General features: G+C 56.7%; 1 protein-coding gene and 1 long non-coding RNA gene across 4 annotated transcripts; one reads left to right on the forward strand and one right to left on the reverse strand.

The window, feature by feature from the left end:
• The first annotated feature begins 1,896 nt into the window (after positions 1 to 1,896).
• Positions 1,897 to 17,414, forward strand: SH2B2 (SH2B adaptor protein 2). Of its 3 annotated transcripts, none has more exons than XM_085240822.1 (10): positions 1,897 to 2,008; positions 2,619 to 2,729; positions 7,031 to 7,909; positions 9,503 to 9,604; positions 12,247 to 12,338; positions 13,687 to 13,781; positions 13,931 to 14,110; positions 14,219 to 14,412; positions 14,507 to 14,678; positions 15,233 to 17,414. In XM_085240822.1, exons 3-10 carry the CDS (start codon positions 7,058 to 7,060, stop codon positions 15,532 to 15,534), a joined length of 1,989 nt encoding a protein of 662 aa, XP_085096948.1. In that variant the 5' UTR covers positions 1,897 to 2,008; positions 2,619 to 2,729; positions 7,031 to 7,057; the 3' UTR covers positions 15,535 to 17,414. The 3 variants fall into 3 exon arrangements, with proteins under 3 accessions (XP_085096948.1, XP_085096949.1, XP_085096950.1); XM_085240823.1 differs by having other exon boundaries at positions 1,902 to 2,024; XM_085240824.1 differs by lacking the exon at positions 2,619 to 2,729 and having other exon boundaries at positions 1,922 to 2,008.
• On the reverse strand, positions 17,289 to 18,576 carry LOC146543013 (uncharacterized). The gene is made up of 2 exons (XR_014887565.1): positions 18,172 to 18,576; positions 17,289 to 17,693 (listed from the first exon to the last, which is right to left on the reverse strand). It is a non-coding gene; the product is annotated as an uncharacterized LOC146543013 (long non-coding RNA).
• Between the last annotated feature and the right edge of the window lie 27 nt (positions 18,577 to 18,603).

Consider the following 18,603-nt stretch of genomic DNA (forward strand, 5'->3'; position numbering starts at 1 on the left):
TGCGAGGTGACACGAGGGGATGGGGCTCTGCAGGTCCCCATGCATGGGGAGGTCATGGAGTGCACCCATGGGGGTTTTTTAGGGGAAGAAAGGCAATAGTGGTTTGGTACTGCCCTTTGGGTGGCCAGGAGAAGCTCCAGGAGGACCCCAGTGGGGTTTCCCTGCACTGCTCCCAGTTCCCCATTGCTGTGGGCTTTGGGGTTTCACAGCTCTCTTTAGGTCTCTTCCTTCTCCCCCTTTCACATCAGTGACCCCCCACCCTACGTTCTATTTCAGCCCATTCCCAGACCTGCAGCGGTGACCAACAGCTCCTTCTATCCAGGGATTTGGCCATACCCAACCCACAGGGCCATCTCCAAAGAGGCTGATGGCAAACACCACTTTCTGGCCCCAGAGAACCCTACGGGGCCGTCCCACAGCCCCACCAGGCCGGAGGTGCTCTGTAGGACCGCTGAGCAAAGCCCCATTGGCATCCCCCAGTCTGGAAGAAAACCCTTTGCCCCACAGTTCATGTGGATGAGGCACAGCCCCGGCCCCACAGTAGCCCTGGTTACGTGTTCCCCACATACCCCAAACCTCTCCCAAAATCCCACCAAGTGACGCCCTGTAAGGTAAAAGGACGGCGAGGAAACATAATAAATAACAACAATAACACCAACAAACCTTCCCCTCTCTGCCCCTTACATAACCGGCATTGCCTTAATCCTACAGGTGCTTTGCAGAACTAAAAAGGATTTGTTCCTCCCGCAAATCCCCGTTGCATTTTTTGGTGAGTCATCCTGATCCGCCCGCCAGGGAGGCCCCCTCCGTAATGTGACCCCGCAGTAAATCGCTTAAAGCTCCCCCGGCTCCGGTCCCCCTGCAGCAAGAGGAGGATTATGGCTGTGTCCTGACCCCCTTGGCAGGGACGGCGATGGCCCTATAAATATGTCAGCGGGACAGCGAGGCGAGCGCCGACCCACAGACCTTGACACCTTGACCTGGGGCTGATACTGCTGCATGGCAAAGCCTGGGGCTGGGTGCGCTCCTGGGGGGCTGCTGGTCCCCAATCCCCTCCCCTAAGCAGTGGGAAAATGTGTTTTGGGTCACACAGGAAGTGTGGAGGTGCTGTCCCTCGGGGTGATGCTGGAGGAGGAAATTGGGGTATGGGATGTGGGGCATCATGTGAGATATAGGGTGGGATATGGAATGTGGGTGTGTGGAGGAGGCAGGACACCTTATGTGATGGGAGTGCAGGGTGGGATGGGATGCTTTGGGGTTTGGGATGCTATGCAGGATGTGGGGTGCCATGAGAGCTGCAGGGTGGGATGTGGAATGTGGGGCTGCTGTAGGATGCAGGGTGCTGTGTGCGATGCCATGAGGGATGCGGGGTGCCCTGTGTGATGTGGGGTGGGATATGGAATATGAGGTGCCCATATAGGTTGCTGGGATGCCTTCTGGGATACGAGGTACCCTGCAGGATGTGGGGTGCCATGCAAGATGCAGGATGGGATATGGAATTATAGGATCACAGAACTGGGGAACATGGGGTACCCTGCAGGATGCGAGGTGCATTTGGGATGCAGAGTGCTGCATGAGATACGGGGTGCCATGCGGGAGATGGGGCTTTGTGAGATGGGAGATGGGGATGCAGGATGACCCTGCGGGATGCAATGGGATTTGGGGTACCCTGAAGGAGTGGGATGTTGAGGGATATGGGGGGCCGGGCAGGATGTGGGGAGCCATGTGGGGAACCCTGCGGCGCGTGGGATGCTCTGTAGGGTACGAGGTGCCGTGCAGGATGTGCTCCATGGAACTGCGGGACACGGGGCGCCCTGGGGGATGCCGTCTGACCCGGGGGCGGCACGGCGCGGCACGGCAGAGCACGGCGCGGAGCAGCGCCGGGCGGGGCCCTTTAAAGCGGGGGGAGGAGCGGGAGGCGGTGGCGGGGCTGGGCCGTGCGGCGGGCAGCCTTGGCCCCGACGGAGCCGCACCGAGCGCCGGGCCGAGCAGGGCCGTGCCGGGCCGGGTGAGCGCATCCTCCGGTACCGGAGCGCGGCTGCGTGTGGCGGTGCCGGGGGAGGTGGGGGCGGTGCCGGTTTCCTGGGTATTCCCCCCTCCCCCCCATCGCAGCGTTGCGGAGCGCACCCCCGCGTTTCGATGCGGGGTTGGGGAGGGGGGGGGTCCCCGCTTCCAGCCCCTCCGGGTGCGCTGTGGCGGTGCGGGGCGGTGCGGGGGGGGCGCGGACACAACGCGGCTGTGCGCGCGCGCGGCCCTTTAGAGGCGAGCTTTGATTATTTTTTTTCCTCTATTTTTTGTATTTACCTACGGCTTTATTTGTTTATTTCCATTATTTGCATGAGGTTCGCACGCCTCCCGCGCGGCTCTCGGGGTTCCCCCCCCCCGCCTTCCCCTCCAAGCTCCGGGTGCACAGCAGCTCCGCTCCCTACCCCCTTTTCCCCCCTCCCTCCCGGGGTCTCCCCCCCGGCGCTGCCGCATTCCCCGCAGCGCTGCGCGGCCTTTGGGACCGCTGCTCGGGGCTGTGGGGCTCCGCGGTGCCCAGCGGGGTGAGATACGCCGCGATGCGAAGCTCCGCTTTCGCTCCGGTGGGGCTGACCGCGTCCAACTTTGTCCTCCAGATCCCTCTTAGAGCCGCGTTTGGCTGTACGGACCCGTCGCTTTGAGCCATGCACCTGCGCGGGTGGAAGCGCGCTGCCCCGGGGACACGCTGAGCTGCGCCGGGAGTGGAGGTAACCGCGGGGCTGCGCTGCGCTCGGGGCTGCAGCCGGGATGGTGCACAGATGGCCCTTATGTGCCGGCACTATGGTGGTGCTGGGCTTCGTACGGCTCTGCTCCCTGCTCAGCACCTGCTCGGGGGTCTCGCGATGGTCGGGCTGAATGGTCATAGTGGTCGCGGCCAGCCTTCGTGGTTCTCACCCAACTGCTCTCAGAGGCACGTTGGTGTCTGCACACTGCGGGTGCTGCAGCCCTTCCTCCTCCTCTTCCTCTTCCCCAGGGTGGGCTGACAATTGCAGAATCAGAAACCCTGTGGTGGCCACACATCTGCTGCCCTCGTGCATCTTGGGGTGCCCCGTTCTTCCTCAGCCCAAATCCCCCCCCACTGAGATAGAGCTGTCATCCCACACCTGATGGTGTTATTTTTATTTTTTTTCGAGGGGGGAAAGCCCTGAGCACTCAGAGCACCTGCTGTTGGGTGCACAGTCTGTGGATGTTTGGCATTCCTCAGCGCCGCGCTTCCGAGCTGGGGGCGAGCAGAGCAGCGAAGGTTCCATCTTCCCCATGGCAGCTGCAGGGCGTCCTGGTGGTGTTCTGTGCACATGGCAGTGGGGCATTGCCATGGGGGGAACATCCACGGATAGAGCCCCCCATGCTGTGCCTAGCACAGCAAAAGGGAAGTAGGATATGTGGGACCTTTGGACATCGCCTGTTCAAGGGACGTGGAGCTCAGTGGGGTTCTATGGAGCTGTTTTGCTGCACTGAGTGCTGAGCTGTGAGCGTTGTGGTGTAGGGCAGAGCCCCGCTTCCCCATTTGGATGCCATCGGATGCTGTCGGCACACGTGCCTGAGAGACAATGCATACAGACCTATGTAACTTTATCCCGTGTTCAATATGAGCCGTAATTGAAAAACAATCTTGGGGTTTTCCTTCCCATCCCCTAAGGGATGGAGATCCTGGCTGAGAGCTGAGAAAGGCTGTGTCGTGCCACGCTGTGCCCCAAACCTACCCCTTTGAGCCCTCTATGGCCCTGTAGGGTGAGTGCTTAATGCACAGCACCCAGAGGCGCCCAGCGTGGGCTCTGTTGGAGTGGGAAGTTGAGAGGAGAGATTTGTTATGGGCCGAGGGGCGGAAGGAAGCTGAGGCTTAGCGAGGGAAACGTGAGCTCGCCGGGCTGGGATGGGGCTCTGCCACTACTCTGCTATTGTGGGGGTAAAAATAGCAGCAGGGTGGATCGCAGTGTGCAGTGACGCTCCTGGAGCCAGGCAGGTGAGCAGCACCCATTGGGTGAGCAGAAGGGTGTCCTCCTGCACCAAAAGCACTGTTGTTTCACCAAGAAGCTGCCCTGGCAGGCAATCTGTTATTACTATTATGGCTTTCTGTCCCTCTGACCACACATAGAGCCGGTCTGGGGCCCCGGCGCCGACACAAAGGCCACCAGGAGGAGGTGGCTCGGTCTCCATCTTCCATCCCTATGGGCCGCATAGCAAACATGAAGGCAGTGCATTGGACACGATGCTCGCCGTGCCCCCGGCGCGGTCCCCATCCTGTTTTTAGCCTCTTTGGCAGCACCCCGGGGCCGTGCGCTCTGCTCTCCATGCCAGCAGCGGCACCCAGGACCGCGCGGTGTCACATTGCTGCAGTGCCTGCTCGTGACCCAGGGATCTCCCGGCGCGGACACGTGGGGACGGCTGAGGTCAGCCTCTGTGCTGGGGGTGAGCAGGTGCCCGGCTTTCCTTTGAGTGGCATCGATGTTGCTGGAAGCTGAGCAGCAGGACCTCCTGCTTGCACGCATTCTGACCCCAGCGCTCCCTGCAGGATGGCCGCGGGTCCCTGCGGTGCTGTACCCTATGAAGGTTGGGTGCCATTCTGCCTGACTTGCCTCTCCTGGCCACGCTGTGTGGGGTGGAAAAGAAACATCTCTTTCTTAGGGTTGTTTCCTTAAATAAAGTCCTTGGAGCAAGTGCTGGCCTGGCTGCTCCGCTGTCCCATGGCCGGCACTGCGTTATTAACACCTCATTAGTTGTTAGTTCCTCCATACTGCTCTGGTTCAGCAAATCCCAGCGGCTTTGTTCTGACTCCCACCTCACCGGAAACCTGTTTTGTTTTGTTTTTCCGTGGTCCTTCGCACTTCTGCTGACAGCTGAAATTTCATTTCTTCTTCTGGAAGTCAGAAGCTCACTTCACCTCTCTTCTCCTTCTCCTGCTGTGTGCCGACTCGCACCGCGCTGCACGGGGCGCATCCCTGCGGCTTATCGGCAGCGCTTGGCATGGCCTGGCTGCCAGCAGCTGGCTCACACTGCAACCTGGGCTTCCACTTGGCCGCTCCCCAGGAATCTTTTTATTTATTTATTTATTCATTCATTCCCCTTCTAAAATCTTGACTTGCTTCCCCCCAAGTGACAGCAGCAGCAGGACGCAGCTCTGCCCCAATGGCATTTGAGGTGCAGGTGGGTTAGAAGCAATGACAGCCCACATCTTTGGCTGGGCGCCCCATGGTCCCTGCTGTCACTCTGTGACCACGGGGGCTCAGGTTGGATATTAGGGACAATGCTTTCTTCCAAAGAGCAGTGATGCGGTAGCTGCTCAGGGAGGTGGGGGAGTCCCTGTCCCTGGAGGTGTCCATGAGCTATGGAGATGTGGCACTGAGGGCTGCAGTCAGTGGGGCACAGTGGGGTGGGTTGGGTTGGACTTGATGTCCTTAGTGGTCTTTTCCAACCTCAGTGATGATTCCCATATTCCTATGTTCTGTCTATGACCCCTGGCAGACCTCCCTTGCCAAGGGCTCTGCCTCCTTCCATGGGAGCACGTTACAGCACGTGGGCAGTGGGGCTAAGGGTGAATTGCCCCCAGTCTCCCAAAAGCCCCTGTGGATTTGCTGCTTGCTTTGCCTCCCAGCGCCCTGCCCAGGGATGTTGTCTGTGCCATGGAAGTTATTTTGAGAAGTGGGGCAGCGCTGTTGGCATGGAGGGGAGCGGAGGCACCGAGATGAAAGGTAAATCTGCAAAGATAATTGGGAGCTGCTTCCTGCAGGAATCAGGTAAAGGAGTGCCTGCCAGGGGGGATGTCTCTGCATTGGAGGGTGCCACAAACCCCCTGATGCTCCCATGGAGGGGTCCTGGACCCACTGTGGGCAGGGGGTGATGGGGAGCTATTCACCCCACTGCCTCCTCCAGGCCTGCATGTCATTGCTCCTCCAGGCTTCATTTTTATAAATTGCCCTTTGAAATTCTGTCATCCCTGTGCAGATGAAAGCAAGATGCTGTGTTGCCTCTGTATGCGTGTCTCCATTGCGGCTGCTGGGTGGCCCGGCTTTCTGTTTGGGGTTTATCATTTTTTGAAGTGCTTTGGGCTTTGTTGTTTTTTTTTTTTTTTCCCCCTCTCTAATCTCTGGGTGTCACATCTTGGCAACCCCTCAGTTCTGGGCAGTCAGTCTCTCTCCTGCTCCATCCCTCCTGGGATCAATGGGGAGAAGCACAGCCCCCAGGGCAAAGCTGTCTTCCTGGTGATGCTGGCCATGCCCACTTACATTGCCAGCAGGAGACCCTCTTTGTTTCCCCAAAATTCCTATTGGGCTGCTGTGTGCTCAGGGAGCTGCAGCCGTGCACTGTAGTGCTGAAGGGCAGTCGCTGAGCCTTTAAATTCTGTGCCAGTGATGGATGGATGTGTGAGAATTGCATTTGCTGGCCTGGTAACAAACAGCTTTGCGTTTTACGCTGCTTTCCTGCTGTCTCTTGGGGAAATTCAGACACATCCTAAACTGTGAGGCCAGGGATTTCCCTGCTGTGTGAGTGGGGCAGAGAAGCACACAGGGAACTGCAAGGCAGTGGAAAAGCTGGGCTTCCCACTCCCAACTCCTGTCAACAGTTTGGGCAGAGGTTGGTGACGTTGGGTGCTTCTCCCATGGCAATGTGGGTCTGGTCCTCACCTCTGCTCAGCTCCTGCTGGCTCCAGCTCTGCTTTCTTGGTTGATTTTTCCCTTTAACCCATGGACTTGTTGATCCCCCAGGCTTTCTGTTGAGGCTGTGAGGTTTAATGATGGTGTTGGGCCTGGAGGTCCCCAGGCTGCTCTGGTCACGGACTCCTCCGTGGTTTTATGAGAAATCAATGGCACTTTTGAATGGGTCATAATCATAAAATAAGTACAATTTATGGCCGCTGCCAGGGCCACGTTTTGTTCCAGTGCGGCAGAGGGAAAGGAAAGAGCACAAAACCACTTTCCCACAGCGTTTCCCACTCTGTGCTGGGGCTGCAGACCCGCACCAGCTGCGGGGGGCCATTGCGGCCATGCTGACGCTGTGCCCTTGCCCACAGCCCGCCGCCAGGTGGAATGGGGCAGCCATGAACGGCGATGCCCTGTGCCAGGAACCCTCCTCCCCGCTCCCCGACTGGCGTGAGTTCTGCGAGCTGCACGCCCAGGCGGCCGCCGTCGACTTCGCCCAGAAGTTCTGCCAGTTCCTGAAGGAGAACCCACACTACGACACGCCGGGCGCCGAGGCTTCCTTCTCCCATCACTTCGCCGCCAACTTCTTGGATATCTTCAGCCTGGAGGTCAGCCGGGTGTTCGTCTCCGACTCGCCCACCAAGTACAACATCGTGCCCTTCGTGGGGCTGCAGAACTGCCACGTGCCCTACGGGCGTGAGGTGGCCCAGCGGAAGGAGGAAACGTCCACCGAATCCTTGGACAGCATGGAGGCCCCGCTGGGTGCCGGCCGCTATCTCAGCCCGGCGCAGCAGGCGCAGGCACGCAAAGTGTCCTCCTATGGCCAGTCGCGCAGCTCGGAGGACGTCTCCGTGCACGCCTCCGCCAAGCCCAAGTTCAAGAAGGGCTTCTCCTTGAGGAACATGAGCTTGTGCGTGGTGGACGGCATGAAGGAGATGTGGCACCGAAGGTCTTCTCCCGAGCCGGGCGCCGAGGCGGCTCCAGGCACCAGGAGGACCGAGAGGGAGCCGTGGGGCAAGGAGCCCACTGACCCCCGGGAGAAGTGGACCCACAAGCTGCGTCTGTCTAAGGCACAGTCCTCCAAGGTGGAGCTGGTGGACATCCAGAGGGAGGGCACGCTGCGCTACATGGTGGCCGATGACACGAACTGTGTGGGGAGCTCACAGTGGCAGAAGTGCCGCCTCCTGCTGCGCAAGGCCGTGAAGGTGGAAGGGGAGAGGTTCCTGCTCGAGTTCTATGTCCCTCCCAAGGTAAGGCCTGGCTGAGGTCCTTGGAAGTGTTGGGGTGAAGTTGAGGCAGCAGTTGTGCTTGGTGGGTTTGGGGAGGTGTGGTGCTGAGCGTTGAGACACACATGAATGCACACACAGTTGGGTCCCATCCACAAAAGCATCGGTTCTCGTCCCCCGTGATCTTTGGAAAGGTGCTGAAGCCCAGCCTGCTGGCTCAGCCCAAGGCATTGGTGGTTGCAGAGAAGCTCACTGCCGTGCTGAGATGCACAGTGTCCTGAACACGAGGAGTTTTTGCTCTCCCCAACACTTTGCAGAATGCTCCACGTGCCACCAAGAGGTCCCACGCTTGGACTTGGCACTCCTTATTTTCAAACTGATAATTCATTTGGAACAATCATAGAATCACTGAGGTTGGAAGAGACCTCTAAGATCACCCAGTCCAACCACCCACCTTCCACCAGCACTGCCCACTGCCCACATCCCCCAGTGCCAAATCTCCACAGTTCTGGAACACCTCCGGGGATGGGGACTCCCCCACCTCCCTGGACAGCTGTGCCACTACATCACCACTCTTTAGGAGATTTTCCTAATATCCAACTATCCTTGTGCTACCCAGCCCTCCCCTGAGCTTACAGAGCCTCATCTGTGCTGTGCGTGCTCATCTTTGGCAGCCCTGGGGGAAATAGTAAGTCATTCCTTGGGGCCTTGGTAGATGTGTTAGAATAGAAATCTCGTATTATTTAAATGCCATGGGAAGGAAAACCTGCTGTAATCACAGCCCTCTGTCTTCAGTTTTCCTTTCCTTCTCCCCTCATCCCATCATGTCCCTTCTTAACTACTGCTTCAGTGGGATGCAGTGAGCCCAGGGATCCCTGACAGTTGTTCTAAGTGTCCAAGAGTTTTAAGGGGAAAATACACTTGCAGAGATGCAAGTGCATTAATAGCACTTCCCATGTGGTGCAGGAAGACCCCTCAGGAGCAGGCTGTTCCCTGCCTGCTGCTGAATGAGCAGTTTGTGTTTTGCCTTTCTCACCTTCTCTGGTGGGAACACTGATGGAAGAACACAGCAGTGCTGGGCCCCAAGTAACACATGTGGAGGTGGTACTGCGGATCGCAGAGGTGGAAATGAAACATCCCAGAGGGGAAAGGAGCAGTTCCTGTTCTCATACTTCAGCTTTTAGCTTTTTTCCCCTTAACAGAAAAAGACAAAAAGAAAAAAATAGGAACTGAACCTGTTGTTGGTAACCTGCAGCCCAGTGCTCATCACCAGCCCCATCGGGATGCCAGTGCCGCAGCAAGGAAGCTTGGCAGACAAGCACATGAACTTCCCCATCTTCCACCAGGCCTTTTCTTCATTTAATTAAAAGAGCTCAGAGTTATCAGGCACATGAGGGAAATCAGTGCTTTTTTTTAATTTTTTTTTTTTTTTTTTTATCTCCCCACCCCCCCGTAACAAGCGTGTGGGCTGAGCTGCTATCTTGCCTTGCTGAGAGCTGCATTCTCCCCTGGGACAGTTTGATTCGACTGAGCGACGACTTTTTATTATTTATTGATTGATTTGATTTATTTGTTTGTTTGTTCTCATTCTTTTTTCCTTTTTTTTTTTTTTTTCAGGCTTCCAAGCCCAAGGTGAGCATCCCACTGTCAGCCATCATTGAGGTGCGGACCACCATGCCTTTGGAGATGCCTGACAAGGACAACACCTTTGTGCTGAAGGTGAGGGTAGGGGCAGCGGTGGGCATCCAGCCCCACATCCAACCCCACTGCAGGGATGCTTTGGCCCCAGGGATATTTCCTTGCTCCAGCACTGCTGATGCTGCTGCTGCCCCCCTTTCCCATGCAGTGCTCTCCTTTGGGGCTCCCACAATGACACAGCATCCACCTGATGCCCGGGTATGTTGGGATTGAGGTACAGTCATAGAATCATTCAGGCTGAGAATGACCGCTCAGATCCCCAAGTCCAACCCCAGCCCACCCCCACCATGCCCACTGACAGTGTCCCTCAGTGCCACATCTGCACAGTTCTTGAACAGCTCCAGAGATGGTGACTCCACCACCTCCCTGGTGTTTGCCTGGCTTTGCCATCGTGTTTTGCTTTACCCCATCACTACAAGAGTGCTGAAATGGGTATCTAGAGACAATTTGCAAGGGATGCGAGCAGAGAGACTGAATCCATCCCCAGCTAGAGACCCCAGAGAAATCATTCTCTATACAATGCAATTAACTGAATGCTCCCTGCTGACAGGCAGCAGCCCTCTGTGGCAAATCCCAGGCTCAGGTGGCAGTGTTGGGAAGCACCATGGGATGGATGGCAGCAGAGACCTCCTCACTGAGCACTGCATGGCCCCAGCCACAGAATCATAGAATATCCCAAGTAGGAAGAGACCCAAAAGAATCATCAAGTCCAGCTCTTGGCTCCACAGAGGGCCACCCAAACCACACATCTGAGAGCACTGTCCAAATGCTCTTTGAACTCCAGCAGCTCAGGGCTGTGCCCACTGCCCCAGGGAGCCTGTTCTGTGTCCAACACTCTCTGGTGCAGAACCTTCTCCTCACCACCAGTCCGACCCTCCCCTGACGCAGCTCCGTGCTGTTCCCTCAGGCCCTGTTGACGTTGGTCCTCCCCACGTGCCTCAAAGTGAAGGCAGTGCAGCAGCCTGGAGCCAGCAGGAAGCATCACTTCTCCTTGCATCGCTTCTCCTTTCCTCTTCCCCTTTCCTCAGCCCCAGTGCATCTTCTGGCTGTCTCCATGCCCAGAGGATGCCGCTGACTCACAGCAGCTCATGAGCTGCCCTAACCTTGCCATGCTTTTTACGGAAGCACTCTGCAGTCGTGGTTCCCCTGCTGGCGTCAGTGCCATGCCCTTGAGGTAGAGCTGCCTGGGTCTTTTTCTTTCAAAGCTGATTTCTCAGCATCAGGGCATTCATTGGAATTCTTGCCTCATCCTCCAGCACGCTGCAGCGTGGTGTCATCTCTGAATTGATCAGGGATCCATCCTCTCCTCCTTCCTTCTGTCCTCGTCGCTGCTGAATGGCAGCATGAGTGGGGCTGTGAGGGCTGTGAGCATAAGGCTCAGCATCTCCTCCGCTTTGGCCATTAACTATCAGTGTCTGCTCTTGGAATATGGCTCATCACTTCTTCTGATCATGGTTTCCAGATCCCTGTAAAATCTCAGCCCCTTTTGCTGCTCTTCCTCCACTGCCTTGACTCCAGTGCTGCTCCCACCTTCTCAGTAATTATCCCCTCCCCGTTTACCCTCTAACCTGCTCCTGCCCCATTCTGCCTGCAGGGTTAAATGATTGCCATCGATCTCTTCTGTGAGGCAACCAAGCACTGAGTCAACCCTAGGGGCTCATTCAGCATCATCTGCTGCCCCTTTCCCGCTGTGCTCCCTCCCACATCTTCCTTTCACGGTGTGTTTCTGACGCCCTTTACTCCTCATGGCACACCTTCTGTCCTGGGCCTCATTTCTGTTGCTTGTTGCTATCACTCTTTGCAGAGGACTGGAACCCCCGTCGGCGCTGGGGCATGGATCAGAGAGGTGGGACAGGGGCCAGAGGGCAGCCCCTGCTGCCTTCTGCACTTGGGGCTGATGCAGAGCCTTCACCTATGGGTGGGAAAGCCCCTGCCTCGTGCAGGGGGGCCACACTGGACCCCATGATGCTCAGTCACCCAGCAATTAGCAGACGGTGCGTTCTCACCGCACATCAGACGCCGAGCACACGCATTTTTTCCATTGCACAAGCAGTGCTTGCAAAATACCCGAGCCCTACACATGCTCTGCTTGCTTTCATGCTGTGCATGAAGGAGCACTGTGCTCTCCCAAGCTGCAAACCCTTGGTTAAACAAAACGGGCTCTGCTGCTCCCCTGCAGCTGGCGCATGGCAGGGGACCGGGTGCTGCTCGCCCCGGGCACTGCTCCCTGTTTATTTTCAGGACAGTGATTCAGTTGTATGCCATTAATTTAATTTGCAAGAAGGCTCTTGGCTGGCAATGCGATACCCTCCCAGAGCCAGGGCTCCTCCCAGCTCAGGGTCATGCAGGGGGTCTGGGAAGGATGGGGCAGCAGCATCTCCTGGTGCCCACTGCCCCCCTCTTGCCATATGGTGTTTGCTCCCTTCTCAGCCTCAGAGCAGCCCAGATCCTTTGGGTTCACAGTCTTTGAGCATCTCTGGGTCACCCCTTGCCATCCCTTTGCTGGGATGGGGACATCTCATTGTCCTCCAAGCAAGGAGTTATTCATGTCAGTATGTAGATGTGGAGGTGGCTGCTGTCCTACTGTGTTATGGGGTTGGCTTTGCCTGGTGGGGGGTGCAGGACCCCAAACATGACCTAACACTGTCCTGACTCACCTCCAGGTGGAGAACGGTGCTGAGTACATCCTGGAGACCATTGACTCCCTGCAGAAGCACTCTTGGGTGGCAGATATTCAGGACTGCATTGACCCTGGGTAAGGCTCATGGGCACGGCTGGGCTCCCCCTGCACACTGCAGCCCCCTTCTCCCCACTCGGTCAGGATATGACCTGGGCACGATTCAGGCATGATGTTTTTGTTGAAAGGAAAATCATCTTGTTCCAGCAAGTGAAAAGTTCCCCTGTACAGCCCAGAGAGTGGTGGGCTGGCTGCTGGTACTGGTAGGCAGTTCTCACAGACCACTGGCTTGGAACAGACCCCAGCTGATACAATTTCTGCTGCCTGGCTTATTGCAAAAAGTCCCTGATTCACTGGGGCAAAAATCTGGAGGCAGAGTCAGCAACTGCTGTGTGTCAGAGTGCACCCTACAAAGCGTGCACTCAATATCAGCCCTACTTCCCATCCTTTTATTTCAGCCCAGTATCCATGCTGTAATGAACGCTCTGCAGGCACACTCCCCCAGGGAGCCTCCAGCACTGCCCTTCTTGCCATGGCTTCCAAAGGGAGCTTTTAGGAGTGAAAGCCCTGAACAAAGCTGGGATGGGGGCTTGCGGAGGTCCCTTCTGCCTCCTGTGCCCTCTTCCCCACATCAGCTTGTCCCCAAAGCTGCCCTTTGCTGGGGAAATTCAGCTATGTGCTTCTTTAAATATATACAACCCTGTGCTGGCCTCCAGACACGGCCGTAAAGCAAATAATAATGAACTCCACAGCAAATAATAATGAGCCGCTTCATACGCTGCCACGCGCGCTCAGTGCCAAGAATGAATTTTCATTCAGCTCCTGCATGCAGTGCTCAGTCCTCCTGCCAAGGATCCGTGCTGAAACCTCTGCGTAAGCACCCAGCAACAGGATTTCTGCAGAGCTCTGTCGGTTTTGGTTTCCTTCTACTCTTATTTATTTATTTTTTCTTTTCTTTTCTTTTCTTTTCTTTTCTTTTCTTTTTTTTTTTTTTTTAAGTGGCTGCAGCTGAATGACTCCCAGTGGCTGATTCACTTACTGGCCACTAAATAATTCAGCAGCTCCCCCGTGAGCCCTTACGCTAACGCAGCCGCTTCCTGGCTGCTGGCACACACATGGCTGCTGTTAAGCAAAAGAGCACCCGAATGCCACGAGCAGCTAAAAATAGGCTGTGAGCAAGCTGGGAGCTTGCTCAACAATGGTGCTCAAGTGCACGGGGCAGCCTGGGTGTGTGGTGCATTAGCTTCTCACCATGCCCCGTCCCATGGCGCTGAGCGCTGCAGGTTCTTTTGTGCTCTGGGAGGAAGGGCTGAGGCTGAGGAGCTGGGATTTCATTGGGATGGTGGGGCTGGAGCAAAAGGAGTCTCTCCAGGGGGTGATGCCCTGTGTGCAGTGTGTGACCCTCTGCTCTGTGCTCTCCCACTAGGGACAGCGGGGATGACATCGAGTTGGCATCCTGTGCTCAGGGAGCCTGCCTGCCAGGCCGGGCGTCCTCCTGCAGCTGCGAGTTCCTGGCTGATGGTGAGAGATCCCACGGGGTTTGGGAGGTGTCTACTGTGTGTGGGGCAGCTCCTGTCAGGCAGCGTGGTTTGGGAGCTTGCGTCCTCGTGCTAGCCCCCATCATGGGGACATGCCTGCTCTTGCTTGAGAGCATCAATGTTTCCTTCCAGATGTGCACCGGCTGCCAGATAGATGTGCCCTGCCAGCTGCTCACAATGCCACCACCACTGCTATGCCCGCACCCCATGGCCGGGGCAGGGATTCCGTGGGGGAGCTGCTGGCCCATGTCCCACTGGAGAGCTTCTTGCAGACACTGGAGTCTGCACCCACAGCCAGCACGCACCTTGCAGGTAGGTTTGCTTGGGGGAATGCGGCACGTGGCCCTATTGCCTCGTCCTTGGGGCTGGGAGAAGGCAATGCCTACATGCTCCCTAAAACCCAGTGGTGCTTGCGGCCAGGAGAGGACAGCGAAGTGGACACAGAGATCAACCTGTCTGACTTCCCCTGGTTCCATGGGACGCTGTCACGGATCAAGGCGGCTCAGCTGGTGCTGTTCGGCGGTGCCCGGAGCCACGGCCTGTTCGTCATCCGGCAGAGTGAGACACGGCCTGGGGAGTACGTGCTGACCTTCAACTTCCAGGGCAAAGCCAAGGTGGGTGACTTCCCGAGCCAACATCGGGCGGCTGCGAGGCTGAGGGAGGTTGGGGCCTTTCACCTGCAGCTCACCTCCTGCCCTGTCCTCACAGCACCTCCGCCTGTCACTGAACGAGAGCGGGCAGTGCCATGTGCAGCATCTCTGGTTCCAGAGCATCTTCGACATGCTGCGACACTTCCACACACACCCCATCCCGCTGGAGTCAGGCGGCGCTGCAGACATCACGCTTCGGAGCTACGTGGTGGCCCAGAGCCTGCAGCCCGGTGAGTGCTGGGGCCGTGTTGGGTTTGGGGCTGGTGGGGAGGATTGGGGCTGGGATCATAGAACCACAGAATCATAGAACCATTCAGGTTGGAAAAGAGCTCTCGGATCCCCACGTCCAACCCCAGCCCACCCCACCATGCCCGCTGACCACCACGTCCCTCAGTGCCACATCTCCACGGTTCTGGAACACCTCCAAGATTGGGGACTGCCCCACTTCCCTGGGCAGCCGTGCCACTGCATCATCACTCTTTCTGAGAAGAAACACCACCCAAAAAAGAATGAGTCTCCTTAGGATCCTTGGCTCAGATAGGAGAGGGTTAGAGGTCTGCACAGCTCACTGGGGCATGGAGAAGGTGGGCAGGGAAGGTTGGGGTGCACAGGGTGAAGGATGGGGAGAATGGGCATGGCAAGGCACCATCCCCCAGGCCACCCTCAGAAGGGCTGAGCTCCGCATTCCATTAGCATCTGGACGGTGCTCTCAGACGTATGGTCTCATTTCTGAGCGGTGCCGCGGGTTCCTTCCTACTTGAGATATTCCATGATTCCCTTGCAGACGCTGGCCCTCCGCCAGCCCTCGTGCCACAGCCGCCGCTCTGCCGCACCGACCCACCACCCCCACACTACTTCTGCAACACAGCGCCCGCCGCTCCGCCAGTCCCACCACCCACTGAGGGGGTGGCTGTGCCCCCCGCCGTCCCCACACCCTATCACCGCCTGGAGGGAGCCCTGGGCCCCCGCAGCGACAGCGCTGAGCGCCGGCCAGAGCCTGCTGCCACCGGCACTGAGGACTACCACGATGCTGACGGTGCCCGCAGTCGGACCCGGGCAGTGGAGAACCAATACTCCTTCTACTGAGCCCCTTAGGGGCGGGATGATGGGGGGACACGGGGCAACCGTGCCCATTGCTGCTGCACCAGCCTCACTGCCACACCAGCACTGGGGCTAGGATCTCCTCCTTGCTCCTGTGTGATGGCCCAGCTGGACCTGGCAGCACTGAGTGGGTGCGAGGTTGGAAGCATCAGTGCTGTTTTGAAGCTTGTGGCACCTTCCCTTTCCCTCCTGACCAAGTGTTCTCCCAGCACTGAGGTTTGGGCATTTTGGGATGGGGATGGAAGTGTCCCTGCAGAGCTGTCCTTGTAGACACAGGTCTGTGTGCCTGGAGGCACGGTGCCCCATGCCCAGCCCAGCTCCATCCTTGTGTGTCTCTGGGGCACAAGTTTCCCATGCTCTGCCAGGAGAAGGCTTTTTGTCCAAAGCTTGATGCATCTCATTGGAAGAAGGTCTTTCCCTGCTTTCCTGCCCTTTCTCTTCCTTTGTCCTTTTTCTCCTTGTAGAGACTCCCTGAACACCCCCTTTCTTCCTCTCCTTTGCTTCTGAAACCTTGGATGCCTACAAGGGTATCAGCAATCTTCTGCCTCCTTTCCACAGCACTCATTGCCATCGCTGAAGGCAAACCTTGGAAAACACAACACCAGCCCCACTCGCATCAGCTCTTAGTTGGGGTATCTCCAGGGGGTCAGACAGAGGCCAGGTGCAGGGCTGGAAGCAGAATTGCCACCACAGCACTCCCCAGGAGTGCAAACACTACAGACCTTCAGTGGATGCTATTGAAGATTTTTATTTTATTTTTTTTCTTATAGAAATTGAAAAACTTGGAGAGAATGAAAGGAGTGTGGCTCCTGGTGGAACTGTGTGGCTGTGCAGGTGGAACACAGGGACTGGGTTGGGCTGACAGCATTGGGATTTCCCTTGCTCAAGTGCCACCCTGCCCTCACCAGTGCCACGTGGCAGCACCGCTGCCTGCAGGGACCATGTGCTGTCTCTGCCTCTTAGCAGCACGGTGGCTTCTGAGCAGACCCCTGCAGCAGATCTCCAGCATGAAAAGGAGCTCCCTCCTACACTGCAGAGACCTGAGAGAGAGAGCACAGATGCTGGGGTCAGGCTGCTTGCTGGCATTGTGTGCTTCATGTAGGGTAAGAGTCAAGCCACAGCCAAGCTCAAATCCCAGTGAATTGCCTGAACAGTTATTCTGGCATCTGGTTTTGGTTTGGATCAGATTTTTTTTTGTTAGGTGCCTTCTTTCCTGAGCTAGCAAAGCGTTTCCCAGCTCTGGAGTCTCTTCTTGTCCTTCCATGGGCAGGGATGATGCTGTCTTCAAGGCTTGTAGCTTCCTTCAGAGCTGAGAGCTGCCTTCTGGGCTGCGGAGGGCTGGGAGCTCTCCTACCTGCAGCCAGCTCCCACTGTTGCAAACACACAGCCCTCAAACCCTGCCCTGCCAGTAGCCACCTCCCTATGCGAAGGCTGGGGCAGTGGGAGTGGGCATTTCTCCTTGCTCAGGTAGGGAGAAGCTGGATGTTCTGTGTCGCTGGGTTTAACACAAACTCCCTTCACACAGTGATTGAGTGGGGACCTCCAGATGTGGCACAGATGTCACTGCTCTTGTTCTCCCCACAGTCCCCAGGTGGCGGTGGATGGGAGCACTGCCTTAGAAAACTTCACATGTTGGCTGATTTGTCATCATCTGCATCACGGGATAGGAGAGGGGTGGGGGGGAGCAGCAATCTGCAAACAAACATGTTCATTTGTAAATAGGGAAGAGTCTGGAAGAGTTTACTGTTCTGTAGAATAAATTAATTTTATTTAAAAAAAGGAAAAAAGGGGACTTGTTAAACAAATGGAGAACTCAAGTTCCAGTTTTAAAATAAAACCACTTGCAAAAAGGACAGCACAAGAACATGAGCATGGAGCTTTGCTGTGTAGAAAGAGAGAGGATGCTGTCATGTCTCATGCATACAGACCTCGCTGCTGGCCTGAGGCAGCTGTGGCAAGGCACAGGCTGCCCAGCAGAGTGGGTCTGGCACACTGAGGAGGGAGGAGGGGGCATTTTTTATCACAGTTGAGCAGAGGGAGGTGGAGGACACGTCCAGCCTTTGCAGGGCTGGGTTTCCTCTCCTCTCAGTCTGTCATTTTCATTGTCTGGTGTGTCGCCAGTGTAAGCTGAAACGCCTTCAACCCTGGAGCGGAGCAGATAAAAGTGAATTAACAGCCCTGGGGGAGCATCTCCTAGCAGCAGTGTTCCCCATACATGTTTTCCAACCCCCATCCCCAAGGGAGGCAGGCATGCCTCATGCTCTGCTGCCGTACATCTTCCTAGCGTGCTCTTTTCTGCTGAGGATCCCCAGGGAAAACCGATACGTGGTTCCAGACTGCACTGTCACAGCTCGGCAGCACGGCAGACACAGCTTCCAGACGCAGCTCACACATGGCTTTTGGGGGTGGAGAGAGCTGCTCAGCTCTGTAATCAGGCCACGGTTGCATCACGACCCATTCACAAAAACATTCCCTCCCCAAAAATCTCTGGAGCCTGTTAACCAGCCCTGGATGCCCATCCATCAGGGCCTGGCCAGCTGGGGAGCTGACAGCCCTTCATTGCTGCGAGGGCTGTGTCTGCAGGACAGCTGCTCCTCCTGCCTCCCCATAAGCCATTCTCACCTCGGCGTATTAGCGAATTGCCTAATTATGGCATTAGTTCTGCTGGAAAACGTGCGTTCCTGTCCTTTTGCTGGTTGCTCTCTGCATTGCACACGGAGATGTAGCAGCAAAATGGGAGAGTGGGCTCAGAGTGGGCTGGGCAGATTGGCGCTGCTCTGCGGTGTGCTGCACACTGGCTGATGCCGTGAAGGAGGAGGAAGATGAGGGGCTTGCAGCCGTGCAGCCCCCCGCATTTCTCGGGTGTTTTAGCTGTCCTCAGTGGCTCCTGCCTGATTGATGTGCAGGGCTTTTCTGCGCACAGCTCCCTGCGCTTCCAGAAGGATCCCTTTTGTTAAGAGAACACCTCAGAATGCAATGGCTTTGAAACACAAAGGAGCTTCTCTGGTACACATCAGGAAGTGCTGTTGTTTGCTTTGCACTGAACTGCTCTAA

Source organism: Meleagris gallopavo, chromosome 21, assembly GCF_905368555.1.
Source record: "Meleagris gallopavo chromosome 21, MGAL_WU_HG_1.1, whole genome shotgun sequence".
NCBI classification, from domain to species: domain Eukaryota; kingdom Metazoa; phylum Chordata; class Aves; order Galliformes; family Phasianidae; genus Meleagris; species Meleagris gallopavo.